Source organism: Styela clava, chromosome 10 (assembly GCF_964204865.1).
Source record: "Styela clava chromosome 10, kaStyClav1.hap1.2, whole genome shotgun sequence".
Lineage (NCBI taxonomy): Eukaryota > Metazoa > Chordata > Ascidiacea > Stolidobranchia > Styelidae > Styela > Styela clava.
The window spans coordinates 17,857,991-17,881,066 of record NC_135259.1 but is presented as its reverse complement, the minus strand read 5'-3'; the positions used below and the strand labels follow the sequence as shown (position 1 = coordinate 17,881,066).

General features: G+C 32.3%; 2 protein-coding genes across 2 annotated transcripts; both read left to right on the top strand.

Moving 5' to 3' along the window:
• Positions 1–522: 522 nt before the first annotated feature.
• Positions 523–18,627, top strand: LOC120337602 (uncharacterized). Its single transcript, XM_078116685.1, has 26 exons — positions 523–539; positions 1,437–1,519; positions 2,595–2,882; positions 3,082–3,384; positions 3,929–3,964; positions 4,192–4,494; positions 4,625–4,897; positions 5,239–5,547; positions 5,730–5,768; positions 5,844–6,164; positions 7,152–7,442; positions 7,817–8,098; positions 8,276–8,389; positions 8,508–8,828; positions 9,089–9,364; positions 9,472–9,771; positions 10,239–10,529; positions 10,597–10,878; positions 10,993–11,280; positions 11,620–11,907; positions 12,149–12,421; positions 12,498–12,764; positions 12,838–13,107; positions 15,124–15,396; positions 15,816–16,079; positions 16,316–18,627. The coding sequence occupies exons 1-26, from the start codon at positions 523–525 to the stop codon at positions 16,579–16,581; spliced, it is 6,318 nt and encodes a 2,105-aa protein (XP_077972811.1). The 3' UTR covers positions 16,582–18,627.
• Positions 18,622–23,013, top strand: LOC120337604 (tenascin-N-like). The gene is made up of 6 exons (XM_039405451.2): positions 18,622–18,734; positions 19,034–19,127; positions 19,412–19,590; positions 20,247–20,528; positions 20,813–21,070; positions 21,551–23,013. Exons 1-6 carry the CDS (start codon positions 18,671–18,673, stop codon positions 21,820–21,822), a joined length of 1,149 nt encoding a protein of 382 aa, XP_039261385.2. The 5' UTR covers positions 18,622–18,670; the 3' UTR covers positions 21,823–23,013.
• The last annotated feature ends 63 nt before the right edge of the window (positions 23,014–23,076 follow it).

The following is a 23,076-nucleotide window of genomic DNA, read 5'->3' as shown; positions in this document are numbered from 1 at the left end:
TCATACTAAATAAAAACATTAACAATTATGTTGAATATCTGTAGAATCACGTTTTTCGCCCAAAATATGATCTTGAACACCCTTGTCCATCTGGACCTCACTTTTCTGGCCATGTGTCTTGTATGAGCTACAGATGCCATAAATGAATCGAATATTAGGATCCATTCGTGATTTTTTTTTTGCTCAGTATTATATATTTTTGATTTTATTGATCATATAGAATATTTTCATTTAAAATTTTGTGTCATTTTAATTAATAGAGTCTCATATTAACGTTCATTCAGTTTTTGTAATTAAAAATAGAGAAACTATAAATTCATTGCCTATCTTTACTACTTCAGGAAGTTCAAACATGTTAAATTTGCAACACAATATACAGATCTAATAAAAATCTATAATTTGGTCGATATAATTGCAAGATATAATAATTTTTATTTCCTGTAAATCCAAATTTTGTCAAATATATTATAATTTACATTTTCTGGCATGTATTACCCATAAATCTGAATTTTTTTGAAAAGAATGAAGTCTGACATAATGTAATGTTTTTATTTTGGTAAATTTATTTCAGAGACACCGAGGAATATCATGATGCACCAAGCCATTCAAGTAGAAAGTGAGTGATGCGAATGTTTCATAACAACAAGTAATAGGAGAATATCGGTCAGAGACCGGAGACTTATTGAACGAAACTGCGGTTTCGATTCATGACTCCATAGTGACATCGCGTGTCCCATCACTAATTAATTAATTATTAAGTATACGACATAATTCATCCAAAATCAATAGGTTTCTGGTCTTAGATATGATGAATGCACATGCAAAATATGGAAAAGATTCAACCTCGCTTTTGTGAGATATCGCGTGCATCTAACAGACAAACAATAATAACAACACCACCGCCAGATTGTAGAATTTTATTATCTTGGGAATTCCGCTGACAGCTGACAGGTTTATGTGTATTTATGTTATGTTGATAAGATTAACTGTTAGCGGCCAAGTGTGGGCAAGATTTCAGGATTAGGTGCCAAAATTTTTGCCCACCTAGACTGGCGGGCCATGTAAGTGTGAATGAAAAACATTTACATTTTATGAATAATATTTACAGTGTTACAAATGGAAATCAATAAACCGCCTGCCAAAACTAAATTTAATCACAATCTCAAAATATTCCTTCGGCTATCTTTTGGCTAAAACATCTAAATTATTTGGTTGGGTCGTCATCAAGCGGGCTAGATTGAATTATTCAGCGGGCCGTTGTTTGCCCATGTCAGTGTTAGTCTGTTCCTTCGGTTTCATTTCAAATGATCAAGAAATCAAATGATTTTATACTTCCACCATTGTCAAAATAAAAGAGTTGATTCATTTGCTTCATCGCCCCTGTGATGCTTGAAACAGATCTCAAAAACAAACCTTAAAAAACCTTTATTTCGCAGCGTTGATAATGGGAAGAAAGAAAATGGACAATCAGATGAAAATTTGAATCCAGATGCCGCTGGTGGCACGGGCTTTCAGAAAGGTACCATATGTATCAATACCTAATAGGTAGTAATTACTACCAGCTGATTTGGGCACAGTATGTTTATCAGATTTTCATTTTAGAAAGGAAGGGGCTCCAAATTTATGGAGTGTAAAATAGTTTGCTATTGCCTGCGTTCTGGGTACCTGAAGTAGCTATAATTTGTCATTCAAACATATTTATTTTATTTTTTTTGTATAGTCGAATGCCTAAAATTTAAGAGTTCAAGAATTTGTATTAGGAATTGTGTGAAACTCTAGTTACAAATACGCCAAAGGAACATGATGGTTTAGGCATGGGGGTACAAAATGTTATGTAGTTTTTTTCTTATATTATATTGTTTTTAGGAATCCCATTTTTGCTTTATTTCAACATTTAATCACTCATATTTAGTCACTCATCATCATATTCAAGATTATGAACCATCTCAAAAAATTGTTGAAACTGTTGAGTGTCTCAAGTTCCAATGAAATGAATTCCCAAATGCTACCAAATACGTGATTCAGATAATGAAACCATCAATATATAAGCCTATAATGAATACTGTAAAATAATCGCAATATGAACTAAAAAACAATATATATCATCTCAAAATATGATAAACAATTATTCTTTCTATACAACCCTTTGATGTGCATGAACAGCACTATATTATTTTACAAAAGCATTGTTTTACATTAGGTCAGTATGTTTTAATTTATGCCAATTTATTTATTTATTTATTTGCTATTCATTACACCGTTTTTAAATGCTGAAATTAAGTATAATGAAATATAATGAAGTATAATGAAATTTTTTTTTATTTGCTATTGCACTCTTATTTTATGAAGTTAAGATTAAGAATAATAAATTAAGTATAATTTTCTGTATGTAAGTTGAGTAGCATAATAATAAAAATAAATGTTTCATAAATTTATTCCCAATGGTCAGAAATTCATGTCTAGTATGATATATCCGCTTTGAACTCCATGTAAATTGAGATTCAATATGTAAATGAATGTAATTTATAATGCATAAATAGTATGTACACGAGGCTTGTGTGCAGAAAACTGATTACTTTTGCCCAATTTTGCAGGAGGCGACGATGTTATCAGTGGATTACAAGTGAAACTTAATGAAACGGCTCCTTATTCTGCCATTGATCTGACTTGGACAAAACCTAAGAATGATCCTGAAAAATACAAAATCACATTCATAGAAGTAGATGCAAATGAAGATGGAATATCAAGTTATGCTGAAGATATACAGCACACAGCTGTTGATCTTCAACCATCTGCAAAATATAAATTTACAGTGGTGGCACTGTTTTCAGATGGTCATGAAGGATTACCAGTGTCTTCCGAAATTATAACCACAGATATTCGTAAGTCATATCATTTCTAGTAATGAGAATTTTCATGGTGTCAATTTCTTTACTATGATTGTTAATTAAGGGAAACTAGTAGTCTAATGCGACTAGATCCTTATGAATCAGTGATATTTTGGTTTAGTAGATGCTTCGTCGTGATTTGAAACTGTGCACTGGCACTCTTGTAAATAAAAATGGTTAACTCTTATTTCAGCACCACCTGAACTCTACAAAGCTGAAAATGTTCAAGCAGAGAAAGATCCTATAAATTCATATAGGCAAATCAAAGTAACATGGATAAAACCAAATGTGAAATTCAAGATTAAACACTATGAGGTATTTTTGATGTCTGCTGATGGCAAAAAAACAAAACAACAAGTTATCAACCCAGCAGACACAAAAGCTCATTTCAAAAATTTGAGGTCAAACACTTCTCATCGGGCTTATGTGACAACTGTCGGAAAGTTTCTTCACAAAAGCAGAGAAAGTGCCTCAGAGGAAGTCATGACTGATCTAGGTATTATTTTTTCAAAATATTGCTTCAAATTGGTTAGATTAAAACTTCACAAAATAAATCAATAACACCTCTCATATGGTAGCCTATTCTAAATTTTAATATAAATAAAATATTTTTATGAGTGATGCTGGTAATTTTTCATACTGTCATGCATGTTTTTCATAAGATAGGAATACTTATACAATGCTGATGCCAAAATTTGAAATTAACTAATTCCAGTTTAAATTGAATTGGCAATTTATCTATATTTAATAAATTATTTAGTGTAGAGTCACATTAGATGCGGTGAGTTAGAACCCTGGATGTTTTGTCCTAATTGGCCCAAGTGGTACAATCACAAGAATATGACAGTTTGAAGCATAGATAATTGAAAACCGAGAATATTTAAAAAATACAAAATTAAACACCAATAAATTACACTAGGCTGGCAAAAATATTATTTTAAAAGTAGAGTGATCATCAACAATAAAATTCATTGAATATCTTCGAACAAACCTGATATTGTACGATACGTTTTTTATGAATATATTTTTATAATTTGCAGCTCCACGAATTGAGGGTTTTGATATAAAAGAATCAGGCAAGTTTGATATTGATTAAATAGTGTTACCCTAAATTATTGAGTATATAACTGTTTTTAAGGTTTGCATTAATTTTGTATCTCATTGAGTAAATAGGAAATAAAATATTATTAATACTATTGTTTCAATTGCGTGGGTTTTGCTAAAATGTCAGTTATACCTAATCTGAATTTTGGAAAATGAACAATGATGATTTCCCAATTCAAAACTATTTTTCTATTTTCAGGAAAACCTATTATAGAAAAATGCATCGCTGATGAAAAGCCAAATGGGTTAATGAGCAGATTTGAATGGAAGTTGCCAAATCTTGGAATAGAGAGATATAACTATAAACCTGAGGAAATAGTGGCCGTTGCTAAATTGAGGGGAAAAGAGGAAAAAATTTTGCAAGTGGAGAAACGTACCGAAGCAGTGCCTATTCCTTTACAAAGAGGAAAGTTATATGAATTTCATCTTTCGTGTTCATACATTGATTTGGACAATCCTACTGACAAACTACAAGCTGTTAAAAAACAAGATTTGGTTACAGGTAATATTTGAAACTTTCAAATAGTTTTATTTTTACATGAAACAATGGTTACTCACATAGATTAAATATATTAAATTTGTGATTGTGTTGTTTATTTTTAATCTGGTATTCTATGTATATTTGTTGACAGATGTTGGCAAACCATCCATTTTGAATGTGAAATGGGAAAAAAAGAAAATAAAAGTTAAATGGGAAGGAGGCAAAGGCGCATCAAAACATGCCCTTAAGGTGATGTGTGGAGGCAATATTAGACTGAATGAGGAACTAACTCCTAATAAGAGTCGTGCGACCCATGATTATACTTTTGACATGAATGACTACTATGGAAAAACTCTCCACTTTGTTATTGAAGCAACTGGAGAAGGAAACAATACCCAAAAAAATGAAAAAAATGTTTTAATAGGTTGGTTTTACTATTCTTGTCTGATATCAATTTTTCTTCCCTAGCCATACTGTTAGAAAAGTCATTTAATACTATAATAATGAATATTAGCAAGGGTTTCGATATAGGAAATAAGCAAACACAATGCTCTGTAGAAATTTTTTTTTCAAATTCAGTTCAGTAAAAAGGTTTTTTGAATATGCGAAAAAAAAGAGTAGGTTTTCATATTATTAATTTGTCAGTAAATATGTGTACTGTTGGATCTTTGCATTCGGACCAAGTTCACATGGGCAAAGCCATTTTATCACATTTCCTCGTTTATTGTGTTATATGCTATCCAAACAAATGTACAATCTGTTCAGGTGGGGACTATGCCGTGAAAGATGTTGTTGCAGAGAAAGATATCCAAAATCCAAGAAGAAATATTATTGTTTCATGGCAACCTCCCAATACTCCCCCTAAAAGCTACAAAATTAAAGTGCACAAGGTTCAGCAGAATATACCAGAGAAACCGATATTGGTTAACGAGATATGTGCAATTGAACAAACTCAAACATCCTATACGATTATTGAACTAAAAACAAGTACAGAATATTATTTTGAAGTCGCCCCAATCTATGGCATCGAAACATCAGATGGAAGCGTTTCAAACAAGATTAAAACTGACGAAAGTAAGTGAAAAATTCATGGAAGTTTTTAGTTTTTGAAAACCTTACCACTCGAGCACAAACATATTAGCGTTTTGTGATATTTTTAATATGAAAGTAATTTTTCGCAAATTTAAGACATTGTATGTTCTTTTCCATGCATATCATGCTTGAAAGAAATTATTATTATATGTACTTGTTTTTAGGAATAACATATACAGAAGTAGAACGTTCTTCTGATTTTGGTGAGTTTTTAATAATAGAAAACTTGTAATCATTTCAAACATCTCACATATATTTTTTGAATTTTCTCATTAAAGGTAAACCCGAAAAACTCAGTCATGAGACAATGGATATTTTACATGATAGTCTCTCAGTTGAGTTGTCTTGGAGTCGTGTCGACCTCAGTGAAAACTATAAATTAAAATCATATCATGTAGCGCTTATACAGAAGGGGACTCTACGACGACTCTACTTCGACTCTACTATTTTTACTGGAGATCTGGAATCAAAGCATGCTAAGGTTAAGGTTCCAGGCATAAAGATGGGATATTCTTATGACGTAAAATTTAAAACCTCCTATATTGATCTCGATTCGACAAAAGAATTGTTTGCTGAGAAGGACTATTCATTTAGTACAAGTAAGATAATATATTTAAGGTACAACTAAGTATTTATCTGGTTGAAACTATACTAAGGTAAATTATAGAAATGGGTACTAAATGAAAATTCATCTTTCTTCATAAGATTAAATATGTCCGTATGATTACTTGATTGATACATGGTATGATAATTAGAGATTTGTACTCAAATAGATACTCCCGCAGTATGTGAACCACGATGACGTGATGTGTACCATGTTAGGGTTAGGGCATAATTTCAGATACAAATACTACGGGAGGCTATTGGCTAGTCCCCGAACTCGTAATGGAAGTAAAAAAAGAAAATTGGAATAAAACTATGGCCTAAACCTAACCTGGTACACATACTACATTCTGATGTCCACCATCTTGGTTCACATACTACGGGGGTACCCATTAATATGCTCTAGGCCCGGGTTTCCCAAACTTGAGTCCGTGATGAGTGATGACTGCCCTGCTGTCAGCAACGATACGAAAGGAGTCTGATTATTATTGTTTGATTTCAATCAAAAAGCCATTGCGTTATTTTGATTGAGGGTTGTGGACGGATACCGATATCCATTGCTGTCAAAAGGCGATCAAAATTTAATTGCCTTCAACAATGACATACAAGTGTGACGCAGCATTTTCAACTTTTATCAATATGATGACAAATTACAGGTCGAGATTTGGGGTCCCATCAAAAATAAGATTAAAAGCAGGGGTCCGCGGCCCAAAAAGTTTGAGAAACTCTGCTCTCTGGATACACAGAAACTTATGAATGTACGTGCAATACTCGCTAAATGCATACGGTCGGAATAAAATTTTACATCGACCAGCTAACTCACTTTAACGAATACTGAGTCCTAAATTATCAATGGCATTTTGAAGTACTCCATAATAACAATAATGAATTTGCATGCCAAGCAATGCTTGGGTATTTTAAAATGACAGTGTTTTAAAACTTTATTGATGTTCAAGTTTCACATCATAATTTCTTTTATTAAGATCCTTCAAAAACCAAAATTCATGACTGTTGTTGGGACAACGGAGTTGTCAATTTTAGTTGGGAACCTGTCGATGGAGCAAGAAAATATCAGTTGATTATAAAAGATGAATTTTTAATGAGAAATCTTATTAGCGCTAACATCAGCAAGGGTACAGAAGCAGATGATGGATGCCAAGTTGAAGTTCAAATGACAAATGAGCTATGTATTGGCAGAGTGTGCATGACAAAAGTAATTACTTACACTGACAGCAATTTAACATCAGAAACCGACTGGAAAGCTCATTTGATCGGTATGACTACTTTTGTAGCCTTAGTAAATCCTTTTCAGAATAAAAAGTTAGAAAATATAATCAGTTCAAAAATTGTCCCTGTTCAATATTTGTAGCTTTGAATTGCATTCTGTTCTTGTTTGTAGTCCGTGTTTTTTTGAAGGAGTTCTTGACTTAAATACAAGAAAAGTTACTGTTTATACCCACTTTGCTTGTTACTGCTTGTCAACAAAACAAAATTTCTAAGCATTTTATGGGTCTACAGATCTCTCTATCACTAATTTGAGAAAACACTGAAATATATATTGTATACTTAATAAGATTCAATGACTAATACTAATTTAGGCATATTTAGCAATTATTTAAAATCCTCTTTTTTATTTGTTGGTCTTCAGGTGGAGATCTTGTACCCAGGAATGTAAAAGCAGTGACCAATACTGAGAATCCAGAACGTTACATAAATATCACATTTGACGCACCTCATGAAGGCCAGGCAGATCAATATATTATAGAAGCAAAACCACAGAAAGGGAAAATCAAAAAGATGAGCTCTAAATCTAACTCAGTAACTTTCGAATATCTTAGAAAAGGAGTGGAGTACATATTTCATGTGTCTGCGATGCACAATAAAAAAATGAGTGCCGAAAGTCCCTCTAATGCAATCAAAACTGAAGGAGGTATAGGTATTTTTTACATATTCTGAAATAAATCGATTTATATTATTTGCTATGTTGATTTTAGAAATTATATAAACAATAAACACAAGCTGTCATTTCCAACTGTTAAAGTATAAGACTGGGCTATCGTACTTCTAGTTGTGAAAAGTAGATAAAACAATGAAACTCAATATTCAGACAGCTCAGATGCAATGGTGAATTTTGAGGGTGCTCAAGGAAAGTACGACTTGACAAATGCAACAATTTCTGGTTGCAAAACATATCTGAATGTTATCATGGGAGATGATTTCGGTAAGTCCTTTCAACTCTTTAAAGTTTTTGTTTTTTTCAATTAAAATAGAACATATGATTGCTAGATGAACCTGCCATTTAACTAATGCTAATATTCATAAAAATACACTTTCTTTAGGCAAAGTCAGAGATTTAGAAGAAAAGATTACACCTAACCAGCTCAATGACAGTCTGATATTAACTTGGAAAATCCCATCATTTGACAATAAATCAAATGATTACAAAGTAGAGCACTATACTGTTAAAATACGAAAACAAAATAATAACGAGGAAAAAGAATTCGATGTACCATTTATCAAAGGACAGCATGAGTACTCTACAGAGCCTCATGATTTAGAACTTGGTCACATCTATGACATATCAGTGGCAACCCTCTATAATGATATTGACAAGGATTACACTTTTATATCCAGTGCTGTGAAAAAACTGATTCATGCTAGTAAGCTACAATGCAGCCTTGTGGCTCATTTTCAATTTCCGTTTGTACAAGGTTGATTATTTATTTGGTTTTGAAGCATTTAATTTATGCTTTAACATACATAAGTGGTACAATAACACAACGTACAATAACCCTCTACATTTTGATAGTACATCTTTTATCGCTATTGCTTAATACAGATTAATTGTATATGGAATTTGCTTGTTTATTCTTTCTATGAATAGTGGATGTTGTACCAACATTCAAGGTATATTTTTCAGGGCCTTGTAAACCAAAAATATTTTCCAACATTGACGATGAAAATAATGAACTGAGGTTGGAATGGAATGATGTTCAAGGTGCATTACATTACGAAGTTGATATATATACAGACAACTCAGAAAGTCCGCTTTTCCATAATAACATTGGAAAAAACATCACTTGGAGACGAGATTTTGATGAAAGATTTGGATATGGAACTTCCTATAAAGCTGTAATAATGGCTGTTGGAGTTGAAAATAAAACAAATTCATCAGAAACATCCACAAAAACTATCGGTAAGCAAATATATGTCTCAAGCATTTGGTTTGGTTGGTTGTAATTTAAACAGTAACTCCAGGGGCCAATAGTGACTAAATCAAAAATTTTGCATTTATTTACTCAGGAGGAGAACTAGTGTCACGAAACGTGAAAGCAACAATAAACGAAGAAAAAGTTACAGATCCAAACACACAAGTATTTTTAACATGGGAGCAACCGACGCAATCACCACACTCATACAAAGTTTTATTAGATGACAAAGAGATTAATAAACGAAATACCAAATTTTATAGCTTATCTTGCTTGGTATCTGGCTTAAAATCCGGCACAGATTACCTATTTAAAGTTGTTGGAGTTCATTTGTTAAACAACATAGAAGTTCGCAGTGGAGGATGTTCATCGAACAAAATACAAACAAATCCAAGTGAGTCTGTATTACTTTGCATATACTGTCTTCATATTACTTTGCTATTGTTAACTGTGGCTACAATTTGTACTGATATCCAGTAATAACAGCTACGTTTTACTGAACCAAGACCTTTTATTAAATAACGGAATGGTGGCCAAATGGAATGGGGACCTCCTTGAGGCAAGTCGTGAAAGACAGTACTTTCAAAATAAATAACTGGATCCACTGATATATTGTTATTATTTATTTTGTCTTAAAAAATTAATTTGAAAAACGAAAAAGTGTGTCTACTATTTTGGAAAATTTTTCTTCTTATCAGTTTTTCATATCTTATCTAAACTGGTATTTGCTACCAGAGTGATTATATCTTACTGGTACCTATAAATTTTGGTATCACTTCCTCATAGTCATTCTCATTTCTTATTATTTAATCCAAAGCGTTTAAAACATTTCTAAACTCTTTGTTACTCACTACATTTCAGCTCCCACGCAAGTGAAAAACTTGTTTGGCACGCTTGGAGAGAACCCAAGTACAATGATTCACATCAAATGGGATAAAGTTGATGCAGAAAGACCAAATGAGTCAACAAAGTACCGGGTTTGTGTTACTACAGAAGATAGAAAAGACGAAAAGAACTACAGAGGAGTATATGTCACTACCGAGGAAGTGATTCTTACTGGACTGGAACCTGCAACTACTTATTCTTGCATAGTCGCAGGTGGTAATTCACTTGGATATGGAAGAAATTCAGAACCATATGAAATAAGTACAAGTAAGGAATTATCATTGTCTTTCCATATTGATTCGTGCTGATTTACTGATTCAAGCATTTTTTTTAGAATTTGGGACTCCAAAGCGTGTTCAACTTTCAGTAAAAGATAACTCAACTTCAAATTCACTGATATTGAGCTTTCTACATGCTGAGGGAAATGCAAAACAATACATTGCTGTGATGTACAAACACCAGGATACTGTAAAATATCAGGTCATTGGACCCGTTTCCGTTGAATCTGGATATATTTTTGAAGGTTTATATTCAAATTCAACCTATTCAGTAAAAGTGCATGGCGTGTTTGCAACTGGAGAAGGCGATGCAATCTGGTCCAATAACTATACAACAGGTAGGTAGGTATATTATACATGGTTTGAAAAATCAAATAAAAGTAATTATACTTCATGGATTTCTTTTACAAATTCAGACAAGAGTTAATTTGATCTTTTTTTTTGTTTACAAGCCCCTGCAAGAACAGAAATCACGGAAGCTGTTTGCACGGTTGATAACGAAGGAAATTCGAGTTCAAGAGAAATCAATATAAAATGGAAACCTGATTCTGAATGCAATGAACATGAAGTCCGTATCAAACGTGGTCATTATAGTGTAATAGAAAGTCGGCTTATAGTGCAAAATACAAATGAGTTGGTTTACCCATGCTTACATGAAGCAACACAATACGTGGTTGAAGTGAGATCAAAAAATAAGCAATGCTATGGGGAATGGTCTAAACAAGCAATAGTCGAATTAGGTGAGAATACTTAAATAAGTTGACTATGAGCAGGAATTTTTAATACCAACTACCCAATAGAAAATATAAAAAAATGCTTCCCAAAACAATAGATATATGGCTGTATATTTTTTGCACACGGTGAGCTGCTCAATACCCATCGTTGGTTTATCGCGTCTTTTTTTACACTGAAATGCATTTTTTTATCTTTAATAATTATGTTTGTCCAATATGTACTTTCGGTTTGTTATGATATAAACTACTGACTGACTACTGGCAAATTCCAATAACATTCATATTATAATCCAAAATCTTGAACAAATGTCACGTTTCTAATGACATAATACCTATCTATTGCAGCACCAACTAAACTAGAGAATGTCACTGCAAGTTTGGAAGAAGAAGGAAATCGCATTGTGGTGCAATGTAGTGTTGCTGAGAAGGATTGCCCTTTCTATTTTGTACAGGCATATTGCAATGGAGTATTGGAGGGAAGCCCATTCGAAGCTTATGGCAATGCGGATAAAAAAGTGGCTGAGGTTAATTTCAATCCGAAAGTACCAGCAGAAAAATATCACTTTATAATGTGGGGTGAAAATTCGAGAAAAGTCAGAGGGAAAGCTTCTCGTTCCGAAACTGTATTATCAAGTGAGTGACTTAACCATTAACATTTTCATGAAAAGATTCTACTGACTTCATAACGAATTATTTTAATTACCAATATAGATAATAAAATTGCTTTGCACTTATTTTGCTGGTACGAAAACGAATAATAGATTGTATACATATGTGAAGATATCATGGATTTTTGCAATTGCCTGTGATTATGCTAATCTGAAGATTATTTGAATAGCAATGCATAATACATCTGACATATTATTTTTTATAGGGCCAGAGAAAGGCAAAGTTCCTGTTGTAAATTTGAATGATGAGAATCCGAGCACAGAAATTCAAATAGAAAGGCGAGCTCAAGAAAGATGTGAAAAATATGAACTTAGGATCTGCTGTGCTGATGAAAATAAACTAGAAAACATATTGATATTCGATACAACTTTATGCCAGTATATATGTCAATGCCCCGGAAGCAAATACAAAGTGGCAGTCAGGAGTATTTGTGGAACAGTGAAAGGGGACTGGTCGAATGAATGTGAAATTAATTTGGGTATGTTGTCTAGAACTAATCTAATATAGAATACAGTTTAATTATTTTAAGAAGGTACATTTATTTTAACTTTTAGCACCGAGTGACGTGAAATTGCTTGAAGACGATTGTCAAGATCCTGTGAGATTTGTTGAGATCAAGTGGGAACCACTGAAACACAAACCAGAAAAATATGTTGTTAAATTGTTTGGAGGGCAGGAAAAACTTGCTACAGAGGAAACAGACAAAACTGAATTTAGGTTTGAAGGAATAGCCAAACCAGGGTCACTATGCTACTGTACCGTGACAGCAATTAGAGAAAAAGCAATTGGCAAAACTTCAAAATCGAAGAACTATCGAATAAGTAAGCTCTTTTATTTCTATTTTTTAGAAACTTTCCTGAGAATTAATGCAAAGGTATCATCATTATTTTACAGTGTGGTCAAAGCCAAGCTACTTCACAATTATGCCAGATGAAAATAATCCTTCTCAATGTGCTAATATGAAATGGGAAAAACCATATGGGGCGAACTGCTTCAAGCTTCAAATTGAAAACAACCTAACTGGTGTTTCTTCTGAGATATTACTTAAAAATGACAACTATGCCTACCGAAGTGGCATACCTGGAAACAGATACACAGTCAGATTGTACTGTGGCTGTGACTCACATTATGACTTGAACTTCAGTCTAGAGACAATGATTATGAGTATGATTTATTTTATTTTTACAAACATTTAGTTTATTTAAGTTGATTGAGTGTGGCATATATACAACACTATAAAATTTGTTGCCTATGCCTGCTGGTCTGCCTATATGGGCTTGAGATACTATCTGTTCAAATCTTGTACTAAACGAGTTAATATCGGTCTTATCTATTATTTCCGTGTTCGTCCGATATGAGAGAAGTAACAAAACCATCCAGCTTTGACGCACAGTGCAAATCGTATAAAAAGCGTGGATTTCAAAATCGCCACTCAGATATGTAATATTGCTGACGCGAATCAGACAGGAAATCAGTAACCTTAACTCCTTTATAATGACTTATTACTTATCGATCTTAAGATCAGTAAGTATGTTGATAGGTATTTGTCTGTTTGATACACGATTTTGTTTCGATATCTCACGAAAGCGGGGTTGAATCTGCTTCAAATTTTGCATGTGCATTCATCATATCTCGGATCAGAAGCCTATTGATTTTGGATGAATTATGTCGTATAATTAGTGAGTTATTAATTAATTAGTGATGAAGAGATCTGGGTTTTTACAAAGCGAGAGATTTTCGAGACGCGCTGAATGTGTGTGTGCGTGTCCTATTCCCAAGTTTTCATGCTAGTGAGTCAGAGCGAAGGATACACACCGCTAGATCGTATCTCGTGATTAATCTTTAAGCATTGTCCATATCTCTCTTGTAACTTTGACGTCGTCGCGATGCGCAAGTTTCCCTCGGGAAATTTTCCGCGCTATTGAGTCAGAGCGAAGGATACAAGCCGTGAGATCGTACCTCGTTATTTATAATTACTCTTTAAAGTTTAAGCAATTTCCATATCCCTCTATCAGGTTCGGGGTTGCAGAATTCCTCACCAAAATATCGCTAGGCTGTGTTTGAATAACCGTCGCAACCCGGGTTAGCGCCGTTGGATTTGACACAAAATTTAGGATTGGTAAATAGGTTATTGGCTGGAAACTAATCAAACAATCCAGTTCGGATTTGCAGAATTCTTCATAAAAGTATTTCTTCGAGTAGTATTTTGACGACGACATGGGGAGTTGGCTATTGTTTCCTACATTTTTGATATTGGCTGAAAACTATTCAAAACAATCCAGTTCGGGTTTGCAGAATTTTTCGAATCGAAACCGCAGTTTCTGTTTTGGGGATCCCCTAACTTTCGATCGATAAGTCTTCGGTCTCTGACCGATATTCTCGTTATTGGTTTAGCATGTATTCTCAGTCATACATATCATGATGAGATGTGATGTTTTGCTAAATATGATTTTGACTGCACCATACTTGGAATAGGTATCGAGGTTTTTTAAACGTGAAAAAAACGTAAAAGTAATGGTAATTTTCACGCGTAACGGCGCTCATTGGATTGTTCACGTCTTTCTACGCGCTGTGACGTCATCATAATTGCCAAGTGAAGCATTGAACTTGAAAATTCTGTAAATACAAATGCGTAACCATTTTCAACCACTTATGTTATAATAGTCGTTTTGGTATTGTTCTGTTGGTAAAAACTTCAAGAAAACGGCGAAATAAAAATTATTTAATTAGGAATAAATATTAACCCTTTACTGGACACTCAAGACCAAGACCAAGGTTTTTTATTAGAAATTTTTGAAACTTTATCGCATAAAAAAAATATTATTAGAGCTGTGTGTGATATATCGCCGAATAGAACTATAGCACACGCTTATAAAAAGCCATAAATGAAGCTTTAGGGCTTAATGGTTGACGAAAGAAATTATTTTAAAAATACCCATGCAAAATGGCTTTAGAGAAGCGGCCTAAAAAAGGTTCAGATTTAGATTTGCTATCTATCTGCTGAAAATCTTTCGCGAAATGACTGACAAATCCCCTAGCAATTGTCAGATTTGGAATCCCACCTTTAATAAGCGCTATCATATTGCATTACCAAGCAAATATGGTTGAAGCTTCCCTATCGACCAAAATGAGCAATGAAACAGAAATAAACCTAATGCCCATTCTTTTATGTTTACTCAGAACCAGAAGCGCCCACTAATATTGTGGTTACTCCAAATGGTGATATCCATGGCTTCATAGTAGAATTCAAAGACAACTCTATATTTCAAAAAAAATATGAGGTTACAGCAGAACCACTACAAAAAGCATTGGAAAAGAAAAGCATTGACACAAATCAACACAAGGTAGCGTTAAAAGATTTGGTTGCTGGAGAATCCTATTCTATAAATGTCACGGCTATAGTGGAAGATACAAAGAGTGAGGCAGCAGTGAACGACGGATATGTGAAAACCTGTAAGTTCATTTTCTATATATCATTGCTCATTGTTTATTTTTATGTGAAATTGCTCAGAACCCGATAAGTAATATTCTAAATGTTAAAGAATCACTATTGAAAAATAGCAGGTAACTATTGAGATGTAAACAATATAATATTGTGTCAGAGTAACTGATAATACGGACAGTATTGAGTATTAGCAAATAGTCAATAAAAAATTTCTTCATTTGATTACTATGACATTTGCAAATTGATTTAAATCATTTAACGATCTTCATTTTAAATAATAGATTTTTTTAATTTTTCGAGTGGAAAATGTAGTTGGCCTCATTAATTTACTTAAAAAATTTACTCTTAAAACTGATTAACATTGTTAATTTTGTATTTATTCTAGTAATTTGATTATTGTTCACCCATTTTAAAAATTGATGTTTAGTGCCAGAAAAAATCCAAAACTTGGAATCAGATTTTGATGAAACAATTGGAGCTGTTATTTTCAAGTGGGCTGCTCTCAAAATTGAGCCAGACGAATACAAAGTGCAGTGGAGAGTGGGAAATGATACAATAACAGAGGATTTTACGCATGAGCCAATATTTAAAATTCGGTTTGTGAAACCTGCTCATTGTTACAGTATCCGAGTTGCTGCTACAAATGAGTCTGGTTGTGGGAAGTTTAGCCAGTGGAAAACATTCATAACAGGTATTGTTAATTCTTGGCATTGTGTACAATTTCACTTATTTGGCGAAATAAGGTGTAGAACTAATTTTAAAAATGACTTGTATATATAATTTCATTTCCACTATTTTATATGAGTTAAAATATAACCTATTTTCATTCTGTAAAATATATCTTAGTACACATCCTTGAACCTGTTTTCCATTTATATATATGGCAACAGCTGAAATACAATTATCTACAATATTATCCCATTTCAGATCCACTTCCACCTCGTAATATTCAAGTAAAGCCTAATGAAAAGAATCCAACAACAAGCATGATTGCAAAATTTGACGACGATTTTGATATTTTGAAATCATACAAGGTAGTAGCAAGCTGTACCTCTCCCATGGTCAAGGACGTTAGATCTGCAACAACTAAAGAATATTCATATATATTCAATGACCTAAAAGCTGGTCAAACTTATAAAATTAATGTCCAAACTCTGTTTTGTGGCAAAGAAAGTAAATTTGCTTTCCAATAAAAAGATCTACATTTAGTATTATTTTCAATTGCTTAAAATGAGCATGATTGGATTTTATATACCGTAAATTCACTCTGAAATTACAATTCTTTTATCTGCTTATGTTAATACAAGTAAGATTTATTTTGATGAAAATTTGATTGATTTACATGTTTATGTGTATGTTGCAAAGTTATATTTAAACCCTGATGATTTTTCTAATGCACCACCTGGTGAACCATCTATTAATTTCTGTATAAGGACATTCTATTAAAATCCTACTGAACAATATTTGAAGTTAACGCTATGTAGCCTAATATGTATAACATATATTCATGTATATGTATATTTTCATTCTAGTTTTATAATATGTGCAGGGGATGCATTATGTTTCATAATATCACCCCATAAATCATGCACTGGAACAACATATTGCATTCAACATGAACAGTACAGAGATGTATCTTATGTATTTTACCACAGTATCACAGTTTAATATTGCTTAAGATAAGTTTTTTTATTTATATCTGTACTATGTTAATTTACATTGCTCAAATAATGCCTATGCTTTTTTTTTCTAAATATTCAATTGTAATCATTGAATACTTGTACCGGTATGTAAATATTGCAGAATTACATATAATACTGTAGAATTAACTGCAAACATGAATGAAAGTGCTGTGGAAACAACTGAAGCAAAACGCTTCAATTGCAGTTCAGCGGATATATTGTATATCACAACGAAAACTATGTAGCTTTATATACTACTTTATATATGATATGTTCCTTGTGAGCTCTAAATAAAACCACTATTTCAGAAGACCATTTACAGCTATTCCTATATAAAAATACGCCAATTCAAAATCCAGCCTTATAATCGGGAATATATGTCCAAAATATAAAAAATGAATGGAAATTATTGATTCATGCATTGTGATAATAGTTTGTGTAAAATTGTGATCACCAACTCCTGTTAGTACAATGAATTGGATTATTTAGCTAAAAATTTTGTGACCGTTTCAAATAAATTTGCGAAGAGGCTGATTAAAAAATCAAAAATGCAATTTTGACAAGACTGACTTTTGAGACTTTGTACTTGTTTCTTGTGGGTTCTAATAAAACCAACATTTAATAAAAAAAAGCCAATTTAAAATTTAACCAAAATTGTTGTAGAAAACATTACTTGTGGATGTTTGTACAGTTTCCAATTTGAGTGAATCTGCAATTTTTATTAAGATTCAACTGTGCATTTGCCCAGCCACAGCACTGTAGATTACAAATGGGATAGGATAAAATTTACATATTTATCCTGGGAGAGAGGAAAGTTGATAATGCCGCTTGTTCATATGGTGTATTCATTTAATAGAATAATTACATTCATGTAGTTCTTTCAACTTTTGGTATATATCTTGCTGTTGTCAGGTGAATTGTTATTAAAAAGTGCTTATGTTTGGTTACCTTTTTTCAATATTTAATTTTGAAAATGATATTATTTGTTGATCGCATTGTTACTGTATGTTTTATCATTTTCAGATCATCATTTCACTGCTTTTTCTAAAGATTTCTGTAAACTATGTTTATGCCTGACACATTATTTAGGATAAGATACCTATAATTTCAAATATAAATTGTTTTGTAAAGTAATTTTTTGGCATAATGAACTTAAATATTTATTTTGTCAACACTGGGTTGGTATATACTGAAGCTGTGCCAAGCTGATATATATTCTGTAATTCCCTCTGGTCTCATATTTAACTTGGGTTGATGAAAAATGCAAACAATACCTAAATTTTACTACTTATCCATACTATGTTTTCTGAAGAAATGAACGCTCTATGATGAGTACCTTAAAAGCAAATCAAAATTAAAAGTGTATACTTACTTTTGAGACACCCTGTATATTCCGTCATTCCATTTGTTAACTGATTCTATCGTAAACCTGGTCAATGTTCATTGTTTGCTAAATTCATATTCTGTTTCACAGACTTGTAGATTGTATTATTCAGCTTGCTCACTATGATAATCTGAAAGTAAAATTAGTGTTTCATTTTTGATTGAAATTTCAGATTGATATATTTAATTATTTAGTTTTATAGTAATAAAACCAAGCATGGACGAGCAGGATGAAGCATGTGTAAAACAACCAATGACAGATGGAGGAATGTGTGTGCTTCGTAAGTAAAATAAGATTCACAAATCTTTTAATGAGAGGTAAAATCTAATTACCGGTAGCTTATGTAACATTTTAAGCAATTGAGATCGCAATTTTGTAATAGTTTGGTTTTAACAGCAAAAACTAAACACAGACACATGGCAATACCTAAAATCAAAATTAAAACAGGTACAGTTTTGAAGATGGCCCCCGGTTCATAACAACATATCGAAAAACTCTATTTCTAAAAAATGTGATTAAGCTACATTGGCTTTACCGGGTGATGTATACTTTTTAATGCCCAGTGGTTTTATATTTTAGATCCTTCTGCTCCGAATCTGGCAGAAAATGTAGAATGGGATAAAGATGATCCATTATGTGCCTGGGTGACATGGGAAGAAACTCCATCTCAAGAGTAAGATGAATGATTACAATTTGTTATGTTTCCTAGAAATAACAAAATGAATGAGAACCTCGTGTAACTTGTCATAAGACTGCTTTCCGATAAATGTAATATTGAGATTATAATTTTTTTAAATTTTGGTTACAAATTTGGAATCGAACAGTAAAATGCAGTGTTAATGTTTAGGAATTTTGCAAAAATTTTATGTACTTTAATTTGATTTAATATCGTTTATGTACAAAGTCTGCTAAATTTTCCAGACATGTAAATAAAGAAATTGCTTTCATTTTTTACAGCGAAGAAATGTATAAATTATATTGCTGGACAGATGAAACCGATAAGCGGGAATTTGAAGCACACGGAAGACAATATCCTCTGACAAAATTGAAGAAAGGTTCCACGTATTTTGTCAATGCAATTCTAATTAATAAAGCAGGTTGCTCGATTCCTTCCAATATCATCAAATTCGAAACTGGTTAGTAAATAATTTTTAGTAAATTTTAATTTGTGATCAGTAGAGAAAAATATTAATATTGTGTTAAACTGATACCTAAATAAAAATTTATTATTAAGACACTGATGCTAATAAATATAAATTACCAATTACTTTGTTAGAACTTGTCAACAATATTATCATTGGAAAAAACAACGGTTTTCAAAGGGGGCACTAGTATGTCGTGGCGATTTGCTAAGTGCGCCCCAAAAATTAACAGAATTGTGTTAAACATATCTAATATATGGTGTAAATATTTAACATATTGCTGTGTATATGAATCAATAAATCCATTCCACATTTTTATGTTGTTTACTTTATATAATCCTAACAGTATAAGTAGCCATACTACTAATTTTGTGAGCTGCAGCCCTACATGTTTACAAACTTCAAAAGCCATTAAACACATATTAACGATCACAAAATTGAATTTTATTTAAAGGCAGTAATTTTTTTTGCCAGTTATTTCCCCCGATAATTTGGCATCGCATGAAAAAAAGTTTGAGGGTTGCTGACTTAAACCATATATTATGTAATACACCTCGCTCAGTTTATCTTTAAACTGGTCATCTAACATTGCTAACAACGTGAAGTACATTATAATTTTCTAAATGAAAATAAATTTTTAACATTTTCAGGACCAGAGTGCCCTGTTAATATTCAGGTCATGAATTATGAACCATCACCTCATGACCATCTTATGGTTCAGTTCGATAATGCAAATACAAGACAAGTAGACCATCTGGTATCGGTTCAGCCCATCAGTGGTAGTGAGATAGCACTCATCGAAACAAAAAAAGGGCAAAATTTTGCATTGATAGAAGGACTTACACCTGGACAATTTTATAACATTCAAGTGGCAGCAGTAGTTGGTGATCTCAAGAGCGATTTTGCAAATTTCCCCAGAATGATTCAGACATGTAAGTTGTATAACATAAAAAATAAAAGACAATTAGTTTTGTGGCTATAGATCTAAATGGGTTGTTTCTTTTAATCTCACTTGAAAGAAAAGTCATTAAGCTCGCTTGGACCATTATTTAATGATGAAAACTTCTGCAATTATCACATTTAATATTTTTTTGTAATTCGTTTCCGTCCTTTTAGCAATGTGATACCATGCATGTTCAAGATGCTCAATAGAACCGCATCGCTATAATAAAAAACAGCAAGAATTATACCACTACCTTTCATTTATTCGAAATAGATCCTGAAATTCCGGTAGATGTAAAAACAGAAGAATTTTATGATGGGCTGAAACTTTCATGGAAGCACAACGAAATCAGACCAAAGAATTACAGAATATTTTGGGCAGCAAACTGGGACATGCAGGAAGTGATTGAAACTAAAGAGGACTATTTCTACTTCAACAAATTGAAAAGATCTACGATTTACAAGTTCAGAGTGGCAGCTTTAAACGCTGCAGGGGAAAGTGAGAAAAGTGCAGAAATTGAATATGTTACAGGTAATTTGATACAAATTGTAGCGCTCCGGAAATATGTGCACCAAGATGGCGCACATACTTCGGGAGCACCCAAATTTTATTAAAAAAAACTTGGAATCAGGATTATCACAGATATTATAATTTACTAATTGCTCTTACTGCACAGTCTCGTGTTCCGTGTCATCAACTATAACAGACAATTAGATGAAGATGAAAGGAAATGATATTTATCTTATGATTCTTACGACCCTAACCCAAGTTTAATATATATGCAGTCATATAAAGATTAATAGATTTCAAAATATTGTTTGAATAATGAAATGAAAGAATCAAGCGAAATACAGACATAAAAAAATTATTTTGAAATATGCTTAGGTTTAGTTATCTCCAACAGCCTACTTGGCGTTTACTTTAAAAGAGGATACTTTGTTACCTCAATATCTGGAATAGCTATATGCAGTTTAGGTGAGCCATGGTAATATTCAGAATATTTTATTTCAGTTCCCTCTGCTCCTATCAACATCAAGGTCACACCAAACCCTCAATCTAAAGCAAGGAGTTTTATCGTGAAGTATGATGATCCTGACACGGTGATTAAAAAGACATATCGGATTGTGGCAAATGATATAAAAGGGAAAGAAGCAGCGACAATAGAGACCGAAACTCACACTGCAGTGCTGAGTGAGCTTCAACCAGGCCAATCTTACTACATTTATGTAGTTGCTATTTATGGAACTCTAGAAAGTCAAAAAGCTCACTTTGTCAAAAACTAAAAATGAATTGATAACCTACCTTCACATAAACAGTTTTATTATGATGCATGTATCCGCCACCATTGTGATATCAGTAACCCCTCTATAAACTTCCCTATTTATTGTATTTAAAAATTACTTGATAATCCAACCATTATGCGAAACTGGAATAACCATGTCCGGGAGGATAAATTTAATGGGTCACATGTTTGAAAAGCTGTTGCCAAATATTAGATGATGGCCCCTGGTCCCACCTATTCAATAATACAATAAATTGGATTATCTATGCCTCACTAAGAACTTTATAAACCATTTCAAAACTATACCACTTATTATAGTCATAACTAGGTCAATATGCAAGAATGCTAAAAAATGAAAAATAGGACTGAAATAATGATAAATAAAAACAGCTTCTTATAAAAGAAAATGACTTGTTAAAATTGTGGATTTGTGTAATACATAAATAAATATGTGATCGTTTGTGAATTATTCTTTCTTGTTACACTCCTGGGAATTTATATATCACAGTAAAAACCACATACTGGTAGCTTCATGTATTTTTTCATCATACTTTTTCCAATAATGTTCCTTGTGAGTTTTAAATAAAACTACTATTTTAGAGGGCCATTTTACAGCTATTCTTGCACCTTATTGTTACAATGAAAATATGCCAATTCAAAAATTAACCTTTGACAATTATCTTATTCAAATTGTCTACAATAATAATTTGCCAAAACAATATGGCCAAAGATAAGTGATACATTAAATGGAAATTACTGATTTTTAAATGCACTTTTTTGCTCAAATACTCTATATAATCTAGCAAGATATATTAATATGAGTAATATTAGCATACATTTGAGGAATTTTATTCACTTATTTCTAGTTCTTGTATAAAAAACTCTTATATTTAGATTTATACATTGCGATAGTAGTTTGAGGGGGTTTGAGGTGCAATGTAAATAGCTAATATTTTTTTTTTCTTTTTTTTTACCACTAAATTCTCTGTGAAAATGATCTTATAGTTACAATGAAACTATGCCAATTCAAAAATCAACCTTTAACATTTGTCGTATTCAAATTTGTACAATTATAATTTTCCAAAACAATATGGCCAAATATAAGTGATACTTTAAATGGAAATTACTGATTTTTAATTGCACTTATTTGTTCAAATAGTTTATTTTTGAATCTAGGAAGATATTTGGATATGAGTAATATTAGCATATATTTGAAGAATTTTATTCACTTATTTCTAATTCTTGTATAAGAAGC